The 18987-nt window shown below is 41.8% G+C and overlaps 1 protein-coding gene across 1 annotated transcript in view; it reads right to left on the bottom strand.

The window, feature by feature from the left end:
* Positions 1-18987, bottom strand: part of TRPC5 (transient receptor potential cation channel subfamily C member 5) — a 162586-nt gene that overhangs the window by 33732 nt on the left and 109867 nt on the right. Inside the window, exons 5-6 of the mRNA XM_049871898.1 lie at positions 15121-15443; positions 525-720 (exon numbers count right to left, since the gene is read on the bottom strand). Of these exons, the coding sequence (XP_049727855.1) occupies positions 525-720; positions 15121-15443 (519 nt within the window). The remainder of the gene's footprint in view (positions 1-524; positions 721-15120; positions 15444-18987) is intronic.

Below are 18987 nucleotides of genomic sequence, written 5' to 3'. Positions count from 1 at the left end.
TGGTGGATTCAAACTGCCAACCTTTTGGTTAGCAGCCGGGCTCTTAATCAAAAAACAGCCACTCTCTGTCTGAGGAGATCATCCTTGTCCTTGTCAAAACATTTCAACTTTGGGAGGGAGAAATTTGCTATGAAGAGAGAGATAGGGCACCCCTGCCTACATAATCAGATCAGCTGAATCAACCCTGGAGATTAGTGAGGTGACATATTGTAGCCAAATTGTGCTCATAGCCCTTGAACTCTCCTTACTAAGGTGAGAAAATGGATGCAGAGATTTAAAAAATATTTTCAGCAGGTAACCAGAATGTTTCATTAGCTGAAACACCCTTTTCCAAATTATCAAGATTCAATGGACTAAGAGCCTAAAACAAAGTTGCCTTGGAAAGAAACAATTCAGTCTAACTAGAAATGTGAATGTAAAATCATTGAAGCAGACAGACTGATTGAGCTTCCAATGGGCTTCATGTCAATGTGGCCACTCCTGAACCCAAGGTGACCACCCTTATAAAGGAAGGAGCTACTTACCGCAATAAGCTGATAGGAGTTGTTCATCATGGCGATCAGCATGTTCAGTAGCACTACCAGAGAGATGACATTGTATGTCCCAAACATGGTAGCTCCCACAAACTCTGTGAACTCATGTCTGGCTTTCACGTTAGTCACATAGAGGTTTAAAAGGCCGAATACAGACCAGAAGAGTGACTGAAGGGTTTCAAAGAGCCTAAAAGAGATCAAAGAACAGGTTATTTAATTCTCTAGGAAGAGCAAGAAAAGAGTCAAAAAGTGAGGTAACTTACTTAATAAGGGGGCTACCATATTTGCAACCCAGCAGGTAGACTGATGATCTCCTATACTTTTGTCTCTTCTCCAACACAAACCAGCCAGGTCAGTCTCTTCACTATTCCTAACATACAATGTTTATTCCCATCTCTATGGCTTCTGCTTTGCCCTTCCATCTGAAATACTATTTCTCCCTTCTCATAGCCTATGATCTTTCAAGGCTTATCTCAATGGCTACTTTCTCCACCAAACTTTCTCTTTCATCTTCAGTCCATGTGATCTACCCTCTTTCCAATTACATAAAGGCAGTAAATGCAGTAATTAAGAACATGGAGCTTGGGTTAGATTGCTCTGAGTTAAAAATCTCAGCTCTGACATGTGCCAGCTGAGTGAACATGGGCACTTTGCTTAACTTCCCCTGCCTCAGTTTCCTTATAGGGTTGTTATGAAAATCAAATGAGAAAATACAAGCAGAGTGCTGAAAATGCTTCTTGGCATATAATAATAAAAAAAATTTAATAAGCACTCAATAAATGTTATCTGACTCCATATATGGGTCCTTGATTATGGTTTGTTTTCTACATCAGTTTATTATGCAATTTGCTAATTATTCTATGTGTTTCTCTAAATAGTCAGGGACCATTTCTGATACTTCTTTTATGGCTCCCACAGAGCATAGAACCGTGCAAAGCTCAGCGGAAGAACTTAAGAGTTCTTGATTTAATACTTTACATGGATTATTATTAATGGCATATTAGCTAACAATTGCTGAGAACTTACTATATATAAGCATGCTAGGCATTCTACATACATTATCATTACCATTATTATAAAAACTTTTTATTTAATCATGGGGAAACAGAGGTTCAGGGATCGAATGACTTGCCCAAGGTCACACAGCTAGTAAGTATAGAACCAGAATTCAAATCCAGGTCTTTCTGACTTCTTCAAACCACTACATTAGACTATATTTGATGGCTTCACAAGTTCTTGTTTCTTTTCATAATTTCCACATCCTAATATGTAACCTTGCAACAATATGTCTAGGGTTTCTTTTGCCTCATATTCAGAAATCTGTGTATATAGCAATAAAATGCAGCCAGCTCATTGGTGGCATAAACCAGCCATTTCCCAAACACATGGAAGAGCGTAAGAAATGCTACTTTAACCATAAGTATACTTGTTCAGTTGCTCAAAATGTGTTGTTCTCAATGAGCCCAGTGTATTTCAAGAGGCTTAGGGATTTGCTCTTGCATTCATTTTGGGGATGATGGGAAGTGCTTTAAAGAGGCTCTCTGTCTGGAATGCTCTCCCCTTAAATCATTGAAGGGCTGTCTCCTTCTCATCATTTAGGTCTCAGCTCAAATGCCAGCTCCCCACAGAGGCCATCGTTGATCACCCTACCTAAAATAGACCACCAGTTATCCTCTATTCCATTACCTTATTTAATTTTCTTTGTAGCACTTAAAGCTTGCTAAAATTATCTTATTATTATTTTTGTTTAAATGTTTATTTTCCATCCTTCCCCACTGGGAGCTCCACGAGGGCAGACACCCACTGTTACTATGTACCTAAATAAATAAACCAAAACCAAACCAAACCCACTGCCGTCGAGTCGATTCCGACTCATAGCGACCCTATAGGACAGAGTAGAACTGCCCGATAGGGTTTCCTAGCACGGAATAGGTACTCAATAATATTTGTTAAATAAATTAATGAATATATGTTAACTATTACTATTACTTTTATCATTGGACCAAGTATAGAAGATTGCAATCCTAATGACAACTGCACAATCAGTAGGCTTCAGAGTGGGGGGTTAGTTCATTTTGATGAAGGCTGTGCTCTACACTGGCCTGACTCTCAGGGGGCCTCCTTCAGGGCTGACTGGGCAACATGGACATGACCCTTTGTGGCCATGATCCTGTTCATCCTGCTAAATGGCTCTTCCATCACCATCATAGATAATTTCCACGATACTTTCAGCATCACATTGCTTGTGAGCTAGCCCTGGAGAAGAAATTCGATTTTTGTTTGATGAACGTAAGTGACAGATGGCAAACCCTTTGAGAATCAACACCAAGATAAGAATCTGGAGTTCACAGGCCAGGGGACAAAAACCAGAATATGGGGAGTCAGAAGTATCATAGGATTTAAATTTCCAGGAGACTGGCAATTAGAGCCAGGCAATAAAGTAAATCACAGAGCCAGGCAGAGTGTCAGAGCATGGGGCTCAAGAGTCTGGTCCTGCTAGAAGGGCACAGCAAGGACCTGGCAGTGCACACTAGATATCAGTCAGTCAGGGTAGCCAGGGGGCACAACCTGCAATGGCACAAGCAGCTAGCACAGCAGCTGGAATGCAGAAGCCAGGACAGATGTGGTTCAGGAAAACAAACTTAGCAAACAAAAAAAACAGAAGGCAACTGCGGTGAATAGGAGGGGTATTCTGAAGTCAGGAACTGGAGTCTTGGGAAGTTGAAAGACCTTGAACATAGAATTCATTCAATAAGTTATTCGTTGATTGAATAACAGACAACAAGGCCACAAGACAGGACAAGTGTGTCATCGAGATGTTGGCAGGGTCTTACTGAATTGGTTGCTTCTTCTGAACGGATGATATTACACTCCTTCACCCTACCACCAATCAAAATTGCAATGGTTAATGCTTGAGTGTGGAGTTTACTACTAGCCGTTCCATTGACCGATCCAAAGATTCTCTAAAAGTGAAAGTCTGGGCATTTAAAATTTGCCCTCAACTGTGGTGATATTCTAGTCAGGGAAATCCTACCGGTATAATTGTACAAGAGGGGGGACAAAAAAGAGAGGGGAAAGAGATTGTTCCTCAAGCTTGGTGGTTCATAGTGAGAATGCTCTCGACATGGTGCATAACATACCACAGGTGGTCTTGGCACTAGGAGAAGCTGGCTTGCTGAAAGCTATGCCCGGATAAAATGGGGGAATGGCATGTGGGGCAGACAAGAACATTCTGGTGAGACATCTGCAGAAAGCTCTGTGGCTTCCAGACTTGGTTGAATTCACAGGGAAAAGAGCTACCACCCGGGTGGGGTATTATTGGTGTCTGGGTCCGTAATAAAATCATCACAGGGGCGGAAAGACTTGTTAACCGTATCTCAAAAACCTAATACCAAAAGAATATCTTTTAAAGTTTAAAGGAGGCGATTTTAGAGAAAATAATCAGTTCATTTTTATTTAGGAGCCAGTAAACCAACATATGGAACTTGCTAGCTCAGGATAGGGCACAGACTGAAATACATAGATTCAAGAAGACTTGATATTAAAAGTATGGAAGAAAAATCCATACCAGGTGGTTAACAGGGAAGTCACACATGTTGGGAGCCATCTGTAAATCGATCACAAAGCTAAGAGGGGCAGAATAGGAACTGCAGTCATCTGGACATTTGCTATAAGTGACATATTTGAGATGATTCATCTTTCAGAAGGTAGAGGGAGTATAGAGAGGATTTACCACTCTGGACTTAATTGCAAGCAGCAAAGAAGAACTGGAGGATGAGCCAGAAGGGACAGGCTTCTTGGGAGAAAGCAGTGACACATCACTCTGTATTTCACAAGTTGAGCTTTGCTATTGCAAATTGAACAAAACCAAGTTTACCTCTTCCACCTTGTCCCTCTCCATTCTGCAGTTCCCCAGACCTGTTATTTCTCATTTCTCCGTGCCTTTAATAAACTTCTAGCCCCACCCTGCCCCCAACCTCTAGCCTCCACTTCCCTCCTGTCTCTTTCTCTGTTCATCTTTTTGTTGTACCTGTAAGGCCGAGCTGAAGCCCCCACCCACCACCACCAGAAGCCTGCTCTGACTCTTTGACTATAAAGATAGATTAAAACAGACAAACCTGTCACCATAGAGCCGATTCTGCCTCATAGTGACCCTATACGACAGAGGAGAACTGCCCCATAGGGTTTTCAAGGACCGGCTGGTGGATTTGAACTGCTGAACTTTTGGTTAGCAGCCAAGCTCTTAGCCACTGTGCCACCAGTGCCTGCTCGCATAGCTCCTAGCCTTATTCTATAAAGGCACGTATCATAGTGTAGAGGCAGTGGAGGGAAATGGCTAAAAGCAAACTTCAGATTCCTCTACTTATTAACTATATGACTGGCAAAGTTACTTAACCCCTTAAAGCTTCAAGTTTCCTCATCTATAAAATGGTTATTGGTAGGATCCCTGGTGTTGCAGGGGTTAAGATCTCAGCTGCTAACCAAAAGGTCAGCAGTTCGAATCCACCAGTAGCTCCTTGAAAACCTTACGGGGCAGTTTTACTCTGTCCTATAGGGTTGCTAAGTTGGAATCAACTTGATGGCAATGGGTTTGGTTTTGGTTTTTATTGTGCTCTTATAACGTGCCAGGCATTGTGCTAAGCACTTTACATATAGTATAAGTTTGGCTCTCAGTACAACCCTAAGAAGTAGCTACTATTATTCTTTTATTTTTTCAGATCAGAAATTGAGGCACAGAGTGATCACACAGATAGGAAGTGGCAGAGATAGGATTTGCACTTAGCTGGTCTGATTCTGTGGAAACCCTGGTGGCGTAGTGCTTAAGTGCAGTTCGAATCCGCCAGGCTTTCCTTGGAAATCTATGGGGGCAGTTCTACCTTGTCCTATATGAGTCAGAATCGACTCGACGGCAGTGGGTTTTGGGTCTGATTCTGGAAACTCTGGTGACGTAGTGGTTAAGAGCTACAGCTGCTAACCAAAGGGTTGGCAGTTCAAATCCACCAGGCGCTCCTTGGAAACCCCATGGGGCAGTTCTACTCTTTCCTATAGAGCTGCTATGAGTCAGAATCGACTTGATGGCAATGGGTTCGGTTTTGGGTTTTTTTTGGCTAGTCTGAGCTCACATACATAACCTCCTAACTCTATCACATAAGATACTGCATGTAAAGTGTTCAGCACAGTGCTTGGCATATAGTAAGCATTAACAATGGCAGCTTCTTGGGGGTAAAGATGCCATCTTACTCAGTATCCTCACGGCCTGGCACGTAGGAGTTGCGGAATAAATATTTATTGAATTAATCCATAAAAGATGGTGGAAAAAGCACACAACCAAGGAAAGTACAAATGAGTGACACCATCCTGTGATAACAATGGCAGGAAGGGTAGGAACAGAAATTAGTGTGAAAAGCGGAAGGCAACCAATAAAACAAAACAAAATGAACAACAACAAAAAAATCCTGTTGCCATTGAGTTGATTCTGACTCATGGTGACCCCATGTGTTACAGAGTAGAATTGAGCTCCATAGGGTTTTCATGGCTGTACTCTTTATGGAAGAAGGTTGCCAGGCCCTTCTTCCATGGCACCACTGGATGGGTTCAAACTGCCATCCTTTTGATTAGTAGCCCAGCACAAACCATTTGTACCACCCAGGAACCTAGACAACCAATAAGGGCCTTTAAAACCTGGCCAGAACAAAAAGAAGAGCCTTTGATGGGGACTGAGTTTATTTCTGAGTAATATGGGGAAACACGGGTTGAGTGATGGGTGGTGGAATCACTGCTGATGAAGTAGGAGTACTGCAAAGAAATGATGATAGCCTGGAAGGAGGTTCCAAGTGGCCTGCTAGTTCATGGCTTTGTCCTATTTAGCTTTACATGTATTCGCTATGGAAACCCTGGTGTCATAGTGGTTAAGTGCTAAGGCTGCTAACCAAAAGGTTGGCAGTTCGACTTCACCAGCTGCTCCTTGGAAACCCTATGGGGCAGTTCTACTCTGTCCTATAGGGTCACTATGAGTTGGAATCAACTTGACGGCAATGGGTTTTTTTGGTTTGTATTCACTATTATTGCAACTTTACAGGATAAATTTTATGTAACTTAACAAAACCAATCTTATAGCCGTATTTCTGACTACAAGCACAGACTAGAGCTTGTATGCCTGGATTGAAATCCTGACTCTGCCATTTACCGTCTGTGTAATTGCCCTTGTAACTGCTTGGTGCCCTAGTTTCCCCATCTGTAAAATGGGGGTAATAATAATAGTATCTATGTCATAGTGCGGTTGTAAGGATTAAATGAATTAATTCATGTAAAGCTCATTTGTAATGCTGCCTAACCCAAGCACTCACTAAATGCTAGTTATTTCTATTACAAGTAAACCTTGTACCTAAATTCGACCTTGTTGTTTTACATTTCTTTATTATCTTTTATAGATAGATAATCATTCACATGCATATAAAGTTGTACATAGTTGCAATCATAGTATGAACAAGTTTTGTGTTTTTTAAAACATTTTGGGTACAGACACTTTTATTGTATAGATGGATTGACACAGTGGCAGCAATAATGGGCTCAAACATAGCAATGATTGTGAGGATGGTGCAGGACTGGGCAGTGTTTCATCCTGTTGTACATGGGGTGGCTATGAGTTGGTACTGACTCAATGGCACCTAACAACAACAACATAGTCTTCATGTTTATTCTTTTAATAGCTGCCTAATATTCCATCCAGCGAATACCAAGCCTGACACTTTTATCGACGCCTTAGATGACAATAGAGAATAGATGGCATGTTTCTTAGATCTTCGTATGACACAAGACTGGGAGGGATATCTAATAAATTGGATGACAGGATCAAGGTTCAGAAAGATTTCAATAGCCTAGCACACTGGGCTGGAACTAACAGAGGACATTTAATAGGGATCAATGTAGAGCTTTGCTCTGAGCTCAAGCGCCTAAGTATAGGGCACTAAGGGAGGTATGAGAAAGGCCAAGGGTTTTCACTGACAGCGAGCTCAGTATGGATCAGCAGAGTGACAAACCTGGCCAGATACTTCAGTCACCCTAGGGGGCTGAAGTAGACCACCTAGAATGAAAGATAGGGCTGCTACTGTACTTCGTTCTTCTACTCACTTAATTGTTCAGTAGGCATGCTGAGCACTGATTATGTCTTAGGCTCCTACCATAGGTGCACAAAGATGGAGGTTTCAGTCTGATAGGTGAGAAAGGTAACAAATTATTAAAATATAGCAGGATATGTATTATAATGGAGATGTGCTTAGAATGCCACGAGAGACACAGAAGGAGCCTGTAACTAAGAGTGGGATCAGAGTGGATAAAAAAAGTCTTAAAAGAATAGGTAATGCTTTGGCAGAGCCTGGAAGGACAGGTAAGAGTTTATCAGGCCGGCCAGGTGGAGATGGGCATCACAGGCAGAGGAAATGGCATGAGATGTGCAAAGGCATTTAGGGCTGAAACGCTCTCCTGTAGTTGGGGAACCTCAAGATGCTGATTTTGGAGGAGAGGAGTCAGAGCCTGGAGAGGCAGGGTCCAAATCACCAAGGTTCTGTGTTGTTACGGATTGAATTGTGTCCCCCAGATATGTGTATCACTTTGGGTAGGCCATGATTCCCAGTATTGTGTGATTGCCCACCATTTTGTCATCTGATGATGTCATTATTCTCTGTGTTGTAAATCCTATCTCTATGATGTTGATGAAGCAGGATTAGATGTAGTTATGTTAATGAGGCAGAACTTAATCTACAGGATTAGATTGTATCTTGAGTCAATCTCTTTTGAGATACAAAACGGAGAATCAAGCAGAGAGAGGAGGAACTTCATACTACCAAGAAAGAAGTGCTGGGAGTGGAGCATGTCCTTTGGACCCAGGGTCCCTGCTCTGAGACGCTCCTAGACCAGGGGAAGGTTTGATGACAAGGACCTTCCGCCTAGAACCAACAGAGAGAGAAAGCCTTCCCTGGGGGATGGCAACCTGAATTTGGGCTTCCAGCCTCCTAAGCTTTGAGAGAATAAACTTCTGTCTGTTAAAGCCATCCACTTGTGGTATTTCTGTTTTAGTGGCACTGGATAACTAAGACATGTGTGTTATGGCAAAGATTTTACACTGCAAAAGTTTTGGATGCCCTGGCAGGCATGAAGCAAGGGGGTGACAGGATGAGACCTGTATTTAGAAGGCATGGCAGATGGGAGATTGTTTGGAAAGGAGACAACACTGGAGGCAGGGAGACCAGTTAAGAGGCTGTTGAAGTAGCCCTTGGGAAAGATGATTTCGGCCTGAACCAAGACAGTGGTGTGTGCATGTGTGTATGTGTGTGTTCGTGTGTGTGTGTGTATAGAGGATGGATTAGAGAGAGATTTAGGAAGCAGGACAGACTGGATGTGTTGAGTCCCAGATGACTATTATGATTCTGGCTGGTGTCATTTACCAAGATGAGAAATTACAGAGCAGTTGGTTTAGGGCAAGGACATGGTGATAAGAAGTTTAATTGTGGACATTCTGAGCTTGAGGTGCCTATGGCACAGCCAAGCGTCTTCAGGAAGAACCACAGTATGAGGGCCTAGACTTCAGAATAGAGACGCAGGACTGGTGCGTTAGCTTCTTGTTGCTTCTGCCTATTTTTCTCTCACAAGTCCTGTGCCATCAGAAATAATGATGCCTTCTCAATTGCTTATCTCAATAGTAGATGAAGTCCAGGTATTTCCAGTATGGAATACGAAACTCAAGTCACCAATAACGCTGCTATTTGATTGGCACCAAGGACAATGAGTTCGCTTTGAACTGTGTGCCCAAGGGACAATTTTTTTTTCTTTTCTTTTTTGAACTGAAGAATAGCAACAGCATGGCTGGAGAGTCAAAATGAAAAGAATGGCAATAAGCAGATGTCATACTTTGTTGTCATTGTTCTTAGGTGCCATCCAGTCAGTTCTGACTCATAGTGACCCCATGTAAAACAGAACGAAACACTGCCTGGTCCTTCACCGTCCTTATAATCATCGTTACGTTTGAGTCCATTGTTGCAGCCACTGTGTCAATCCATCTAGTCGAGGGTCTTCCTCTTTTTCACTCACCCTCTACTTTACCAAGCATGATGTCCTTCTCCAGGGACTGGTCCCTCCTGATAACATGTCCAAAGTACATAAGACAAACTCTCACCATCCTCCCTTCTAAGGAACATTCTGGCTGTACTTCTTCCCAGACAGATTTGTTCATTCTTCTGGCAGTCCATGGTATATTCAATATTCTTTGCCAACACCATAATCAAAGGCATCAATTTTTCCTCAGCTTTCCTTATTGATTGTCCAACTTTCGCATGCGTATGAGACGATTGAAAATATGGTTTGGGTCAGGTGCATCTTAGTCCTCAAAGTGACATCTTTGCTTCTTAACACTTTAAGGAGGTCTTTTGCAGCAGATGTGCCCAATGCAATGCGTCGTTTGATTTCCTGACTGCTGCTTTTGTGGGTGTTAATTGTGGATTCAAGTAAAATGAAATCCTTGACAACTTCAATGTGTTCACCGTTTATCATGATGTTGCTTACTGGTCCAGTTCTGAGGATTCTTGTTTTCTTTATGTTGAGGAGTAATCCCTACTGAAGGCTGTAGTCTTTGATCTTCATCAGTAAGTGCTTCAAGTCCTCTTCACTTTCAGCAAGCAAGGTTGTGTCATCTGCATATCACAGGTTGTTAATGAGTCTTCCTCCAATCCTGAGGCCTTGTTCTTCATACAGTCCAGCTTCTCAGATTATTTGCTCAGTATATATTGTGGTGAAAGGATACACCCTGATGCACACCTTTCCTGATTTTAAATGAAGAAGTATCCCCTTTTTCTATTTGAATGACTGCCTCTTGGTCTATGTCCAGGTTCCACATAAGCACAATTAAGTCTCCTGAAATTCCCATCCTTCAAAATGTTATCCATAACTTGTTATGATCCACACAGTTGGATGCCTTTTCATAGTCAATAAGACACAGGTAAACATCTTTCTGGTATTCTCTGCTTTTAGCCAAGATCCATTTGACATCAGCAATGATAGCCCTCATTCCACAGCTTCTGAATCTGACTTGAATTTCTGGCAGTCTCCTGTTGATGTACTGCTGCAACCATTTTTTAAGTATCTTTAGCAAAATTTTACTTGTGTGTGATATTAATGATATTGTTTGATAATTTTCTGCATTCTGTTTGATCACTTTTCTTTGAAATGGGCATGTATATGGATCTATTTGGTTAGCCAGGTAGCTGTCTTCCAGATTTCTTGGCATAGGCAAGTGAGCGCTTCCAGCATTGCATCCATTTGTTGAAACATCTCAATTGGTATTCTGTCAATTCCTGGAGCCTTGTTTTTTTGCTAATGCCTTCAGTGCAGCTTGGGCTTTTTTCTTCAGTACCGTTGGTTCTTGATCATATGTTACCTCCTGAAATGGCTGAACACCAACCAATTCTTTTTGGTGCAGTGACTCTGTGTATTCCTTCCATCTTCTTTTGATGCTTCCTGTGTCATGCAATATTTTACCCTTCCTACCATCCAGTTGATTCCTACTCATAGTGACCCTATGGGACAGAGTAGAACTACCCCATACAGTTTCCAAGGAGCGGCTGGTGGATTTGAACTGCAGACCTTTTGATTAGCAGCTGAGCTCTTAACCACTGTGCTACCAGGGCTCCATTTTGTCCATTGAATCCTTCAATATTGCAACTCGAGGCTTGAATTTTTTTCTTCAGTTCTTTCAGCTTGAGAAATGCTGAGTGTATTCTTCCCTTTTGGTTTTCTAATTTTGAGTCTTTGCAAATTTCATTACATTACTTTAATTTGTCTTCTCAAGCTGCCCTTTGAAATTTTCTGTTTAGCTCTTTTACGTCATCATTTCGTCTATTTGCTTTATCTGCTCTATGTTCAAGAGCAAGTTTCAGAGTCTCTTCTGACATTCATTTTGGTTTTTTCTTTCTTTCCTGTCTTTTTAATGATCTTTTGCTTTCTTCGTGTTTGATGTCCTTGATGTTTGGTCTTCAGCCATTAGTGTTCAATGCATCAAATCTATTCTTGAGATGGTCTCTAAATTCAGGTTGGATATACTTGACACCATACTTTGGCTCTTGTGGACTTGTTTTAATGTTCTTCAGCTTCAACTTGTACCTTAATATGAGCAAACGGTGGTCTGTTCTGTGGTCGGCCCCTGGCTTTGTTCTGACTGATATTATTGAGCTTCTCCATCGTCTCTTTCCACAGATGTATTTGATTTGATTTCTATGTATTCCATCTGGTGAGGTCCATGTGTATAGTCACCATTTACGTTGGTGAAAAAAGGTATTTCCAATGAAGAAGTCGTTGGTCTTGCAAAATTCTATCATGCAATCTCCAGCGTTGTTTCTATCCCCAAGGCCGTATTTTCCACCTACCAATCCTTTCCACCTACCTTTTCAACTTTTGCATCCCGATCACCAGTAATTTTCAATGCATCTTGATTGCATGTTTGATCAATTTCAGACTGTAGAAGTTGGTAAAAATCTTCAATTTCTTCATCTTTGGCCTTGGTTGGTGCGTAAATTTGAATAACAGTCATATTAACTGGTCTTCCTTGTAGGCATATGGATATTATCCTATCACTGACAGCGTTGTACTTCAGGGTAGATCTTGAAATGTCCTTTTTGACAATGAATGCTATGCTGTTCCTCTTAAATTTGTCATTCTCATCATAGTAGACCATATGATTGTTTGATTAAAATGGCCAATACCAGTCCATTTCAGCTCACTAATGCCTAGAATGTCTATCTTCAAGTGTTCCATTTCATTTTTGACAACTTCCAATTTTCCTAGATTCATACTTTGTTCATTCCAAGTCCCGATTATTAATGGATGTCTGCAGCTGTTTTCATTTCGAGTCATGCCACATAAGCAAATGAAGGTTCTGAAAGTTTTACTCCATCCACATCATTAAGGTCAGCTCTACTTTGAGGAGGCAGCTCTTCCTCAGTGGTATTTTGAGTGCCTTCCAACCTGAAGGGCTCATATTTTGGCACTGTATCAGGCAATGTTCTACTGCTATTCATAAGGCTTTCTTTCGCCATTTTTTTCAGAAGTAGATTGCCAGGTCCTTCTTCCCAGTCTGTCTTAGTCTGGAAGCTCTGCTTAACCTGTCCTCCATGGGTGACCCTGCTGGCATTTGAAATACCAGTGGCATAGCTTCTAGCATCCCAGCATCATGCAAGCCACCACAGCACAACAAACTGGCAGCCAAGTGGTGGTGTCATACTTTACACCAGGTATGTAAACAAGCTCATTTTCCTCTTCTCTAAAAGCTTTGTCTTTCTGATGCTCTAGTTGAGTAGTATGTATTGTAACAGGTATTCAGCTGCTAACTGAATAGTTCGAGTCTACCTAGAGATACCTTGAAGGAAAAACCTGGTGATCAACTTCCAAAAAAATCAGCCATTGAAAACCTTATGGAGCACAGTTCTACTCTGACACACCTGGGGTCAACATGAGTTGGAATCTACTCTATGGCAACTGAAATGAATGCCTGAGTTGATGAGTTTAAAAATAAAACATAAATCTGAATCAAGTCTCTATGAAGGAAAAAATATCAACAGGTAGAGGTAAAGTTGAGGTAACATTACTGCTGATTTGTCTCCAGCATGACAATGCTTCTTCATACCTGAACACCCCAAGGTATGCTTTCCTGTATAAGAGGTGCCCCTTCTTGTCAATTGTCCCTGTTGGGCAATGACGGGAGCAAAATGTCAGTTGGCAACAGAGGTGTTAATAATCACTACAAACATTCAAGGAGGTATTGCATAAACTTCTTCAGCAGAGTTCACATCAAAGGGTAATCGGCAGAGACCTGGACTCCTGAAAGATATCTTGTATTCAGGTGTTCAATTCTGTCAAACACTTTGATGGGAACAAATGCAGTCTCCTGGTGCTCAAATCACTATGAAATGGCTCTTTATACTGAAAACAGGCTGATGTGGGTTCTGTCTCTAGAGTAATGCAGGAGACGAAACAGCTCCTAGTAGAGAGGGACTAGCATGGTGATAACCTGATGTTGTACGTTCCTGACTGCCAACCCATTTTGGCCTCTATTTCACATAAGTCTGGTTTTCCCATCCAAAATTTTGCCCTGAGTTCAGGGAAGAGAGGCAGGGGGTGTAGCCTAGCGAAGGGGGCATGTGCTATCAAAGGTGGGCAATGCAATGAGCCAGCATTTTTCAAACTCTGCTCATGGGAACATCTTCCTGGAGAGATAGTTTGAAAAATAAAAGGGGAGGGGGTGTCTGTGACCAATGTATTTAGGCAACATTACATACTCCAACTCTTCCTTGTAAATTCACATTGCCTAGGAAAGTCTCTGAGATGTCCTGCAGTAAAGAAACCTTTTAAACATTGTTACAGCATTTCCCCAACTCATTTGATCACAGATTCCATTTTATCTTTATTTCCATCCCATCGAGCTGGGGATATTTGAAACCCATTTTAGGAAAAGCTACTGGAGGCACATTGTAGGGGAAGGTTAAATAACACTGTTTTTACTTTACTATCAGTGTAATTTGGGGTCAAGCAAAGCCCTCGGTCTTTCTTGGCTTTTGTTATTGAACATGTCTGAGACCACTGCACTGCCTTAGTTCATACAGTTAAGAAAAAAAAATTGTATCTCAGTTTAATGGCAAAGAATTTTGCACTGCCTTGGAGTCATTACTGTTAATACCAGGTACGAGTTGCACTTTCTAGAACTGAGGGAGGAGATGGACAAGGTATAGGACATCATCCAGGGTAGGCCTAGGACAATTCCTAGAACCTAACAAATTTTCTGAAGTCTGCTTATTTTCCTTCTGTTGGGTATTTCCCCTAAAATTGGTTTGTCAGAAAATAAAAAGCCAGTTCTGGAAGCCTGAAAGTCCTAAAGAAGTTGGACTTGACTTTGCAAGGAAAAGGCACAGGAGTTTCGCATGTCTGGAGATTATGGACAAACAGTCATGAGCTGTCTCCTGTGTCCCATGTGGAAATGGGAGACATTTGCAATCAGTGCTTAGTGTTCCTTGGCTTTCCGAGTTCCCACCTGAAAGTTTAACCTCAGAAGGTAACTGACTCTAATCCCTTCTCTAGTTTACTCTTGTGCAAGAGGGTATATTAAGATACTTTACATTCTTCCTTATTTTTTGGACTTGTCTCAGAATAGCTCAGTTAGCTTTGGTAGTCACTTGTGCAGAGAAATGGCTTTGCTGTTTCACTTCCTTGGTGGGTGCCTCTTTTTTTGAGTGATGAATTATCTAGCCCCTCCCTATTAATTCCTTTAAAAATATGGAGGATGCTACCAACATAGCTCAGAACTATCTCGAGGAGTCCCTGGGTGCCCATATGCGTGCTTGAGTCTCTTCCCTCCTCTCCTGACCACACTTATTATGCTAGTACCCTGTAGTGAGAGAAGGACCTTCCTCCACTTTAGACACCTGCAGGTTGACCCATAGGTGAGCTGTGCATGCACTGTCAAAAGGCAGGGACAAAGCTGTAGACTGAACATAGGGCCAGGAAGAAGAAGGCAGAAAAAAGGCAAAACAGGAGGAAGGAGTCTTACGTGGAGAAGGCATTGTTCTGTTTTTCACATCGGATTCCCTTGCAGTTGTTAGGCTCATCAATAGCTCTGGTCTCATAATAAAAGTAAAGCTGGTTCAATCCATTGGCAAAGGCCAGCAGTACCAGGCAGTAGATAAAGAGGAATTTGAGGATATCCAGCAGCATGCGCCCCAAAGAGATCTGCAGAGGCCCTAAGTGGGAGTTGGCTGTGAACAGGGATATGAGACGCAACGAACTTAAAATGTTGGATATCGCAAAGAGTGCTTCAGCAATCAGGGTCGGGTGCCACATTTCCCATTCCTCCCTTGGACGAGAACCATTATACTGAAAGAAACAAGAAGTGCACAAGAAGAGAGGTACAATGAGCATTTATAAAACTTTCACCTCTTTCCTCCCTTCCAAATCCAAAAAAAACCACCGAAGTGTGCTTCAAACATTCACATACACAACAGTCTCCACATACGGCACTGTTTGTCTTTTTTTTCCCCACCCAATCATTACATGATGCTAATAGATAGCTTTCTTCCTCTCATTCCCATCCAAATATATACCCAGCGTATACGCATATAAGAGCAATCACCTGCGGTTTATCAACAGCCATTTTCTAACTGCGAGTTTCCTAGATTGTCGGGGAGTGTCACAGAAACAGAGCCAATGGTATGCCCAATACAGTGTGGACAAATCACCTTGTTTCCTAATGAGATTTCAAATCAGATTTACTTCTTCAATCCCCCATTTTGTTCTGAGCACCATGTACTAGTTATATTAACTGAAGGACAAGGGATCAATTCAGCCTTCTCATTGTGCAGTGTTCATCCTGACTTCCCTGCTGACTGCAGTTCGGAATTGACACAGCACGCATAGCACTTTTCTGTTGAATTCCTAGCAGTCTGTAATGCACTCCACATTATTGCAAATGGTGTGTCGACTTCCCAGGTAGTGAATTAATTTGTTACTACATCACGTAATGGTGTATGGATGTATTTTGTTGTTGTTGTTGTTGTTATTGTTGTTCTGTTGACAGTTCTACGAGTTAGAATATCCCTCTAAAACAAATGAAGAACCAGGGGGATGAAGGAAAGGAAGAGCCAGTACCATGGGGTTAGTTGCCCCTTCTTTGCCCAGTCTTCAGTCCTATCCTGGGCTTCTGGCTCCTGGAACATTAGGGGGTAGACTCGTAGAAAGATGACTTAATTGTGGGACCTGAGCGCCAATTCAGGCTTTGTCCTTAAAACTGCTTATGGCTCTCAATGTCACCATAAAATGAGGATAATGCCTCCTCCTACACACTGCACACACTTGGGATACCGTGTGCATATTTGAAAGCCTGTGCACTCCATAAGAAGGGGTAGACGTTATAGAAATACAAGAAATTGCTTATTACCTTCTCTAGGAAAGAAGTAGATTCTGCCTGGGATTCAATCTGAAGCATATTGCCTTGAGCTCTCACCTAAATATTACAATTTCTCAGGACTCAATGTAAACAACTTTCCTGAGAAAATGTTGCATTTGGAGCCAAGTTATATCGGTAGCATTTCTAAAATGTGCTTCAGTCCCAACAACAGAGAAACTGGTGGTGTTAAAATCATTTCTGGGCATCCAATATCCTTCAGTGTCAGAGGAGTTTGGAGAAACCTTGTCGTGTTTGTGTGTTTCAGCTAGATTTTTTGGTGGCCAATCAATTTTTGTGTATTCTTGGCCAAACTTTGTATTTCTACGTTTTTCCTTCCAAAGAAAACATCCCTGTGAGGGGGAGGCATTTTTATGCCTATTTTAAAAATGGAGAAACTGAAATCCAGAGGGGCAGAAGGACATACTTAAGTTTAAGTTGATGGTAGAGCCATAATTAAAACCCAGGTCACTAGACAGTCAAGCACTATTTCTATTAAATGTTACTTACATTATATTTGATATCACAGCACAGATGTTTGATGGTTATGCCTTCAAATGTTTTGAGGTATGTGTTAGTATGGAGACACTTCACCCGATAGCAAAACAGACTTATGTTTTAAAACCAGAAAGTATCAATTGGAACATGTATAGCTCATAATTTAGAACTGTTTCTTTCCACAGTCAGAATTGTAAGCAGAGGAAAGTGTGTGGCCCATGGGTTCGTAAGCCTGGATTTGCAAGACACTCAGAAGTGTGATAGATGTCATAGAAAGTGAGAGCAGGGAATAAACTTGGAGCTCATCTTGCATATCAAAAACCAAACCAGTTGCCTTCAAGTCAATTCTGACTCATGCCGACCCCATGTATTGCAGGGTAGAACTGAGCCCCAAAGGATTTTTTAGTGGCGTGATTTTTCAGAGGTAGAATGCTGGACCTTTCTTCTAAGGTACCTTTGGGTAGACTCGAACTGCCAACCTTTCAGTTAGTAGCCAAGCAGTTAACCATTTGCACCACCCAGGGACTCCTCATCTTGCGTAGAGCTCAGCAAACTTTTTCTGTCAAGGGCCAGATAGTACATATTTTAGGCTTTACAGGCCATCATACAATGCCTATAACAACTACTAAACTTCCCTTGTAGTGCTAAAGTAGCCATAGACAATAGGCAAATGAATGGGCATGGCAGCAGGCTGAATTTGGTCTGCAGGCAGTAGATTGCTGACCCCTGGTCTAACATAGTGGTTTTCGAACTGTGAACCTTGGATGGAGCCTGAGGGCTCAGTGGAGGGATCTAGTGGCCACTGTGGGAGTCAAGCATGAGGCCCAGAAGACTCATTCCTCAAGCCATATTCAGTCTTTGAGCTCTTTTATATATTGGAGTTCTGTGTAAATTTTGGCTTAAAGAAGTGGCTCCATAGAAGAAATGAAAATTTTGAAAACCACTGGTCTAGTCCAATCTTCTTGTTTATCAGATGCAAAATTTGAGGCTCAGAGAGGTAGAGGGATAGCCTATGGTATCAGTAAAGGATTAAATTCAGTTTCCCTGGCTCTTGTGGCAGTGATATTGTGAGGTAAGTGGTTTTTCTTATATTCTTTGAGATGGAATGCAGCTGGAAAATTGGCCTCTAGGCCTTTCAAAGGTGTTGTGAACTATCCTCTGTCAAGCCAAAAGCAAAATATGAAGAAGAATAGCCTAATGTGGAGGCTCAGTAGTAATAAGGATTTTGGGGGGAATTGTGTTTTGAGCCAAGTGCTAGCTGAAGGACACCAACTCAGTGGGTATCAAAGTCCAGGTTTAGTCTGGGAGTGAGGTGGGGTAGATCTAGGTGGTACTATCCTAGAGGGCAAAAGGACAATTATCCCTCAATTTGTAGGGTTATCTGTGGGAGTTCTGGGGGTCAATCTTATGTTTATTTGTTGCTTTTGAGTACTCTGGATGTATGACTTTTGGTTCCTCTTGTTGTAGAACATGTGAGGTGGAGAATATTTTTTTGACTAATTTTTCACTTTAATAAAGAATTTTCCTTAAGGCTTGCTTATCCCATGGCACTTCTATAACTGCCCCAGTACAATAGTGATCTGAAATGTTTCAAGGTACCTATTTTTTTTTTTTTTTATGGAGCAGTTCTTGCGACTTTACCTCATATAAATTGCCTCAGCCTGCTTGGGGAAGGTCATCTCAGACTGGTGTGCCTCTGTAGATGAGTGGACCAGACTCGGCCCAGTTACAAGTTCTCATGCAAATCCAAATTCTGCATGTGGCATTTCTTACTCTTTAAATTTTCCTTCCTTGAGATGGACTCCAACTTCTTGGAAAAGGTCTCCTTTGAGTTAAGTGTTTGTCAGTTGAAGGGTATATACCCAGCTTAGTTGAACTGACTTATTCTTGTGCTGTGGGGTGGGGAAGTGACAAACTTCTTGGAAGTCTTGTCAGTGAGGTTGGACCGGTTATGTGACTAGATAAGGCTGAGTATCTATA

This window comes from Elephas maximus, chromosome X, assembly GCF_024166365.1.
Source record: "Elephas maximus indicus isolate mEleMax1 chromosome X, mEleMax1 primary haplotype, whole genome shotgun sequence".
Taxonomy (NCBI): Eukaryota; Metazoa; Chordata; class Mammalia; order Proboscidea; family Elephantidae; genus Elephas; species Elephas maximus.
This window is presented reverse-complemented; position numbering and strand designations above follow the sequence as displayed.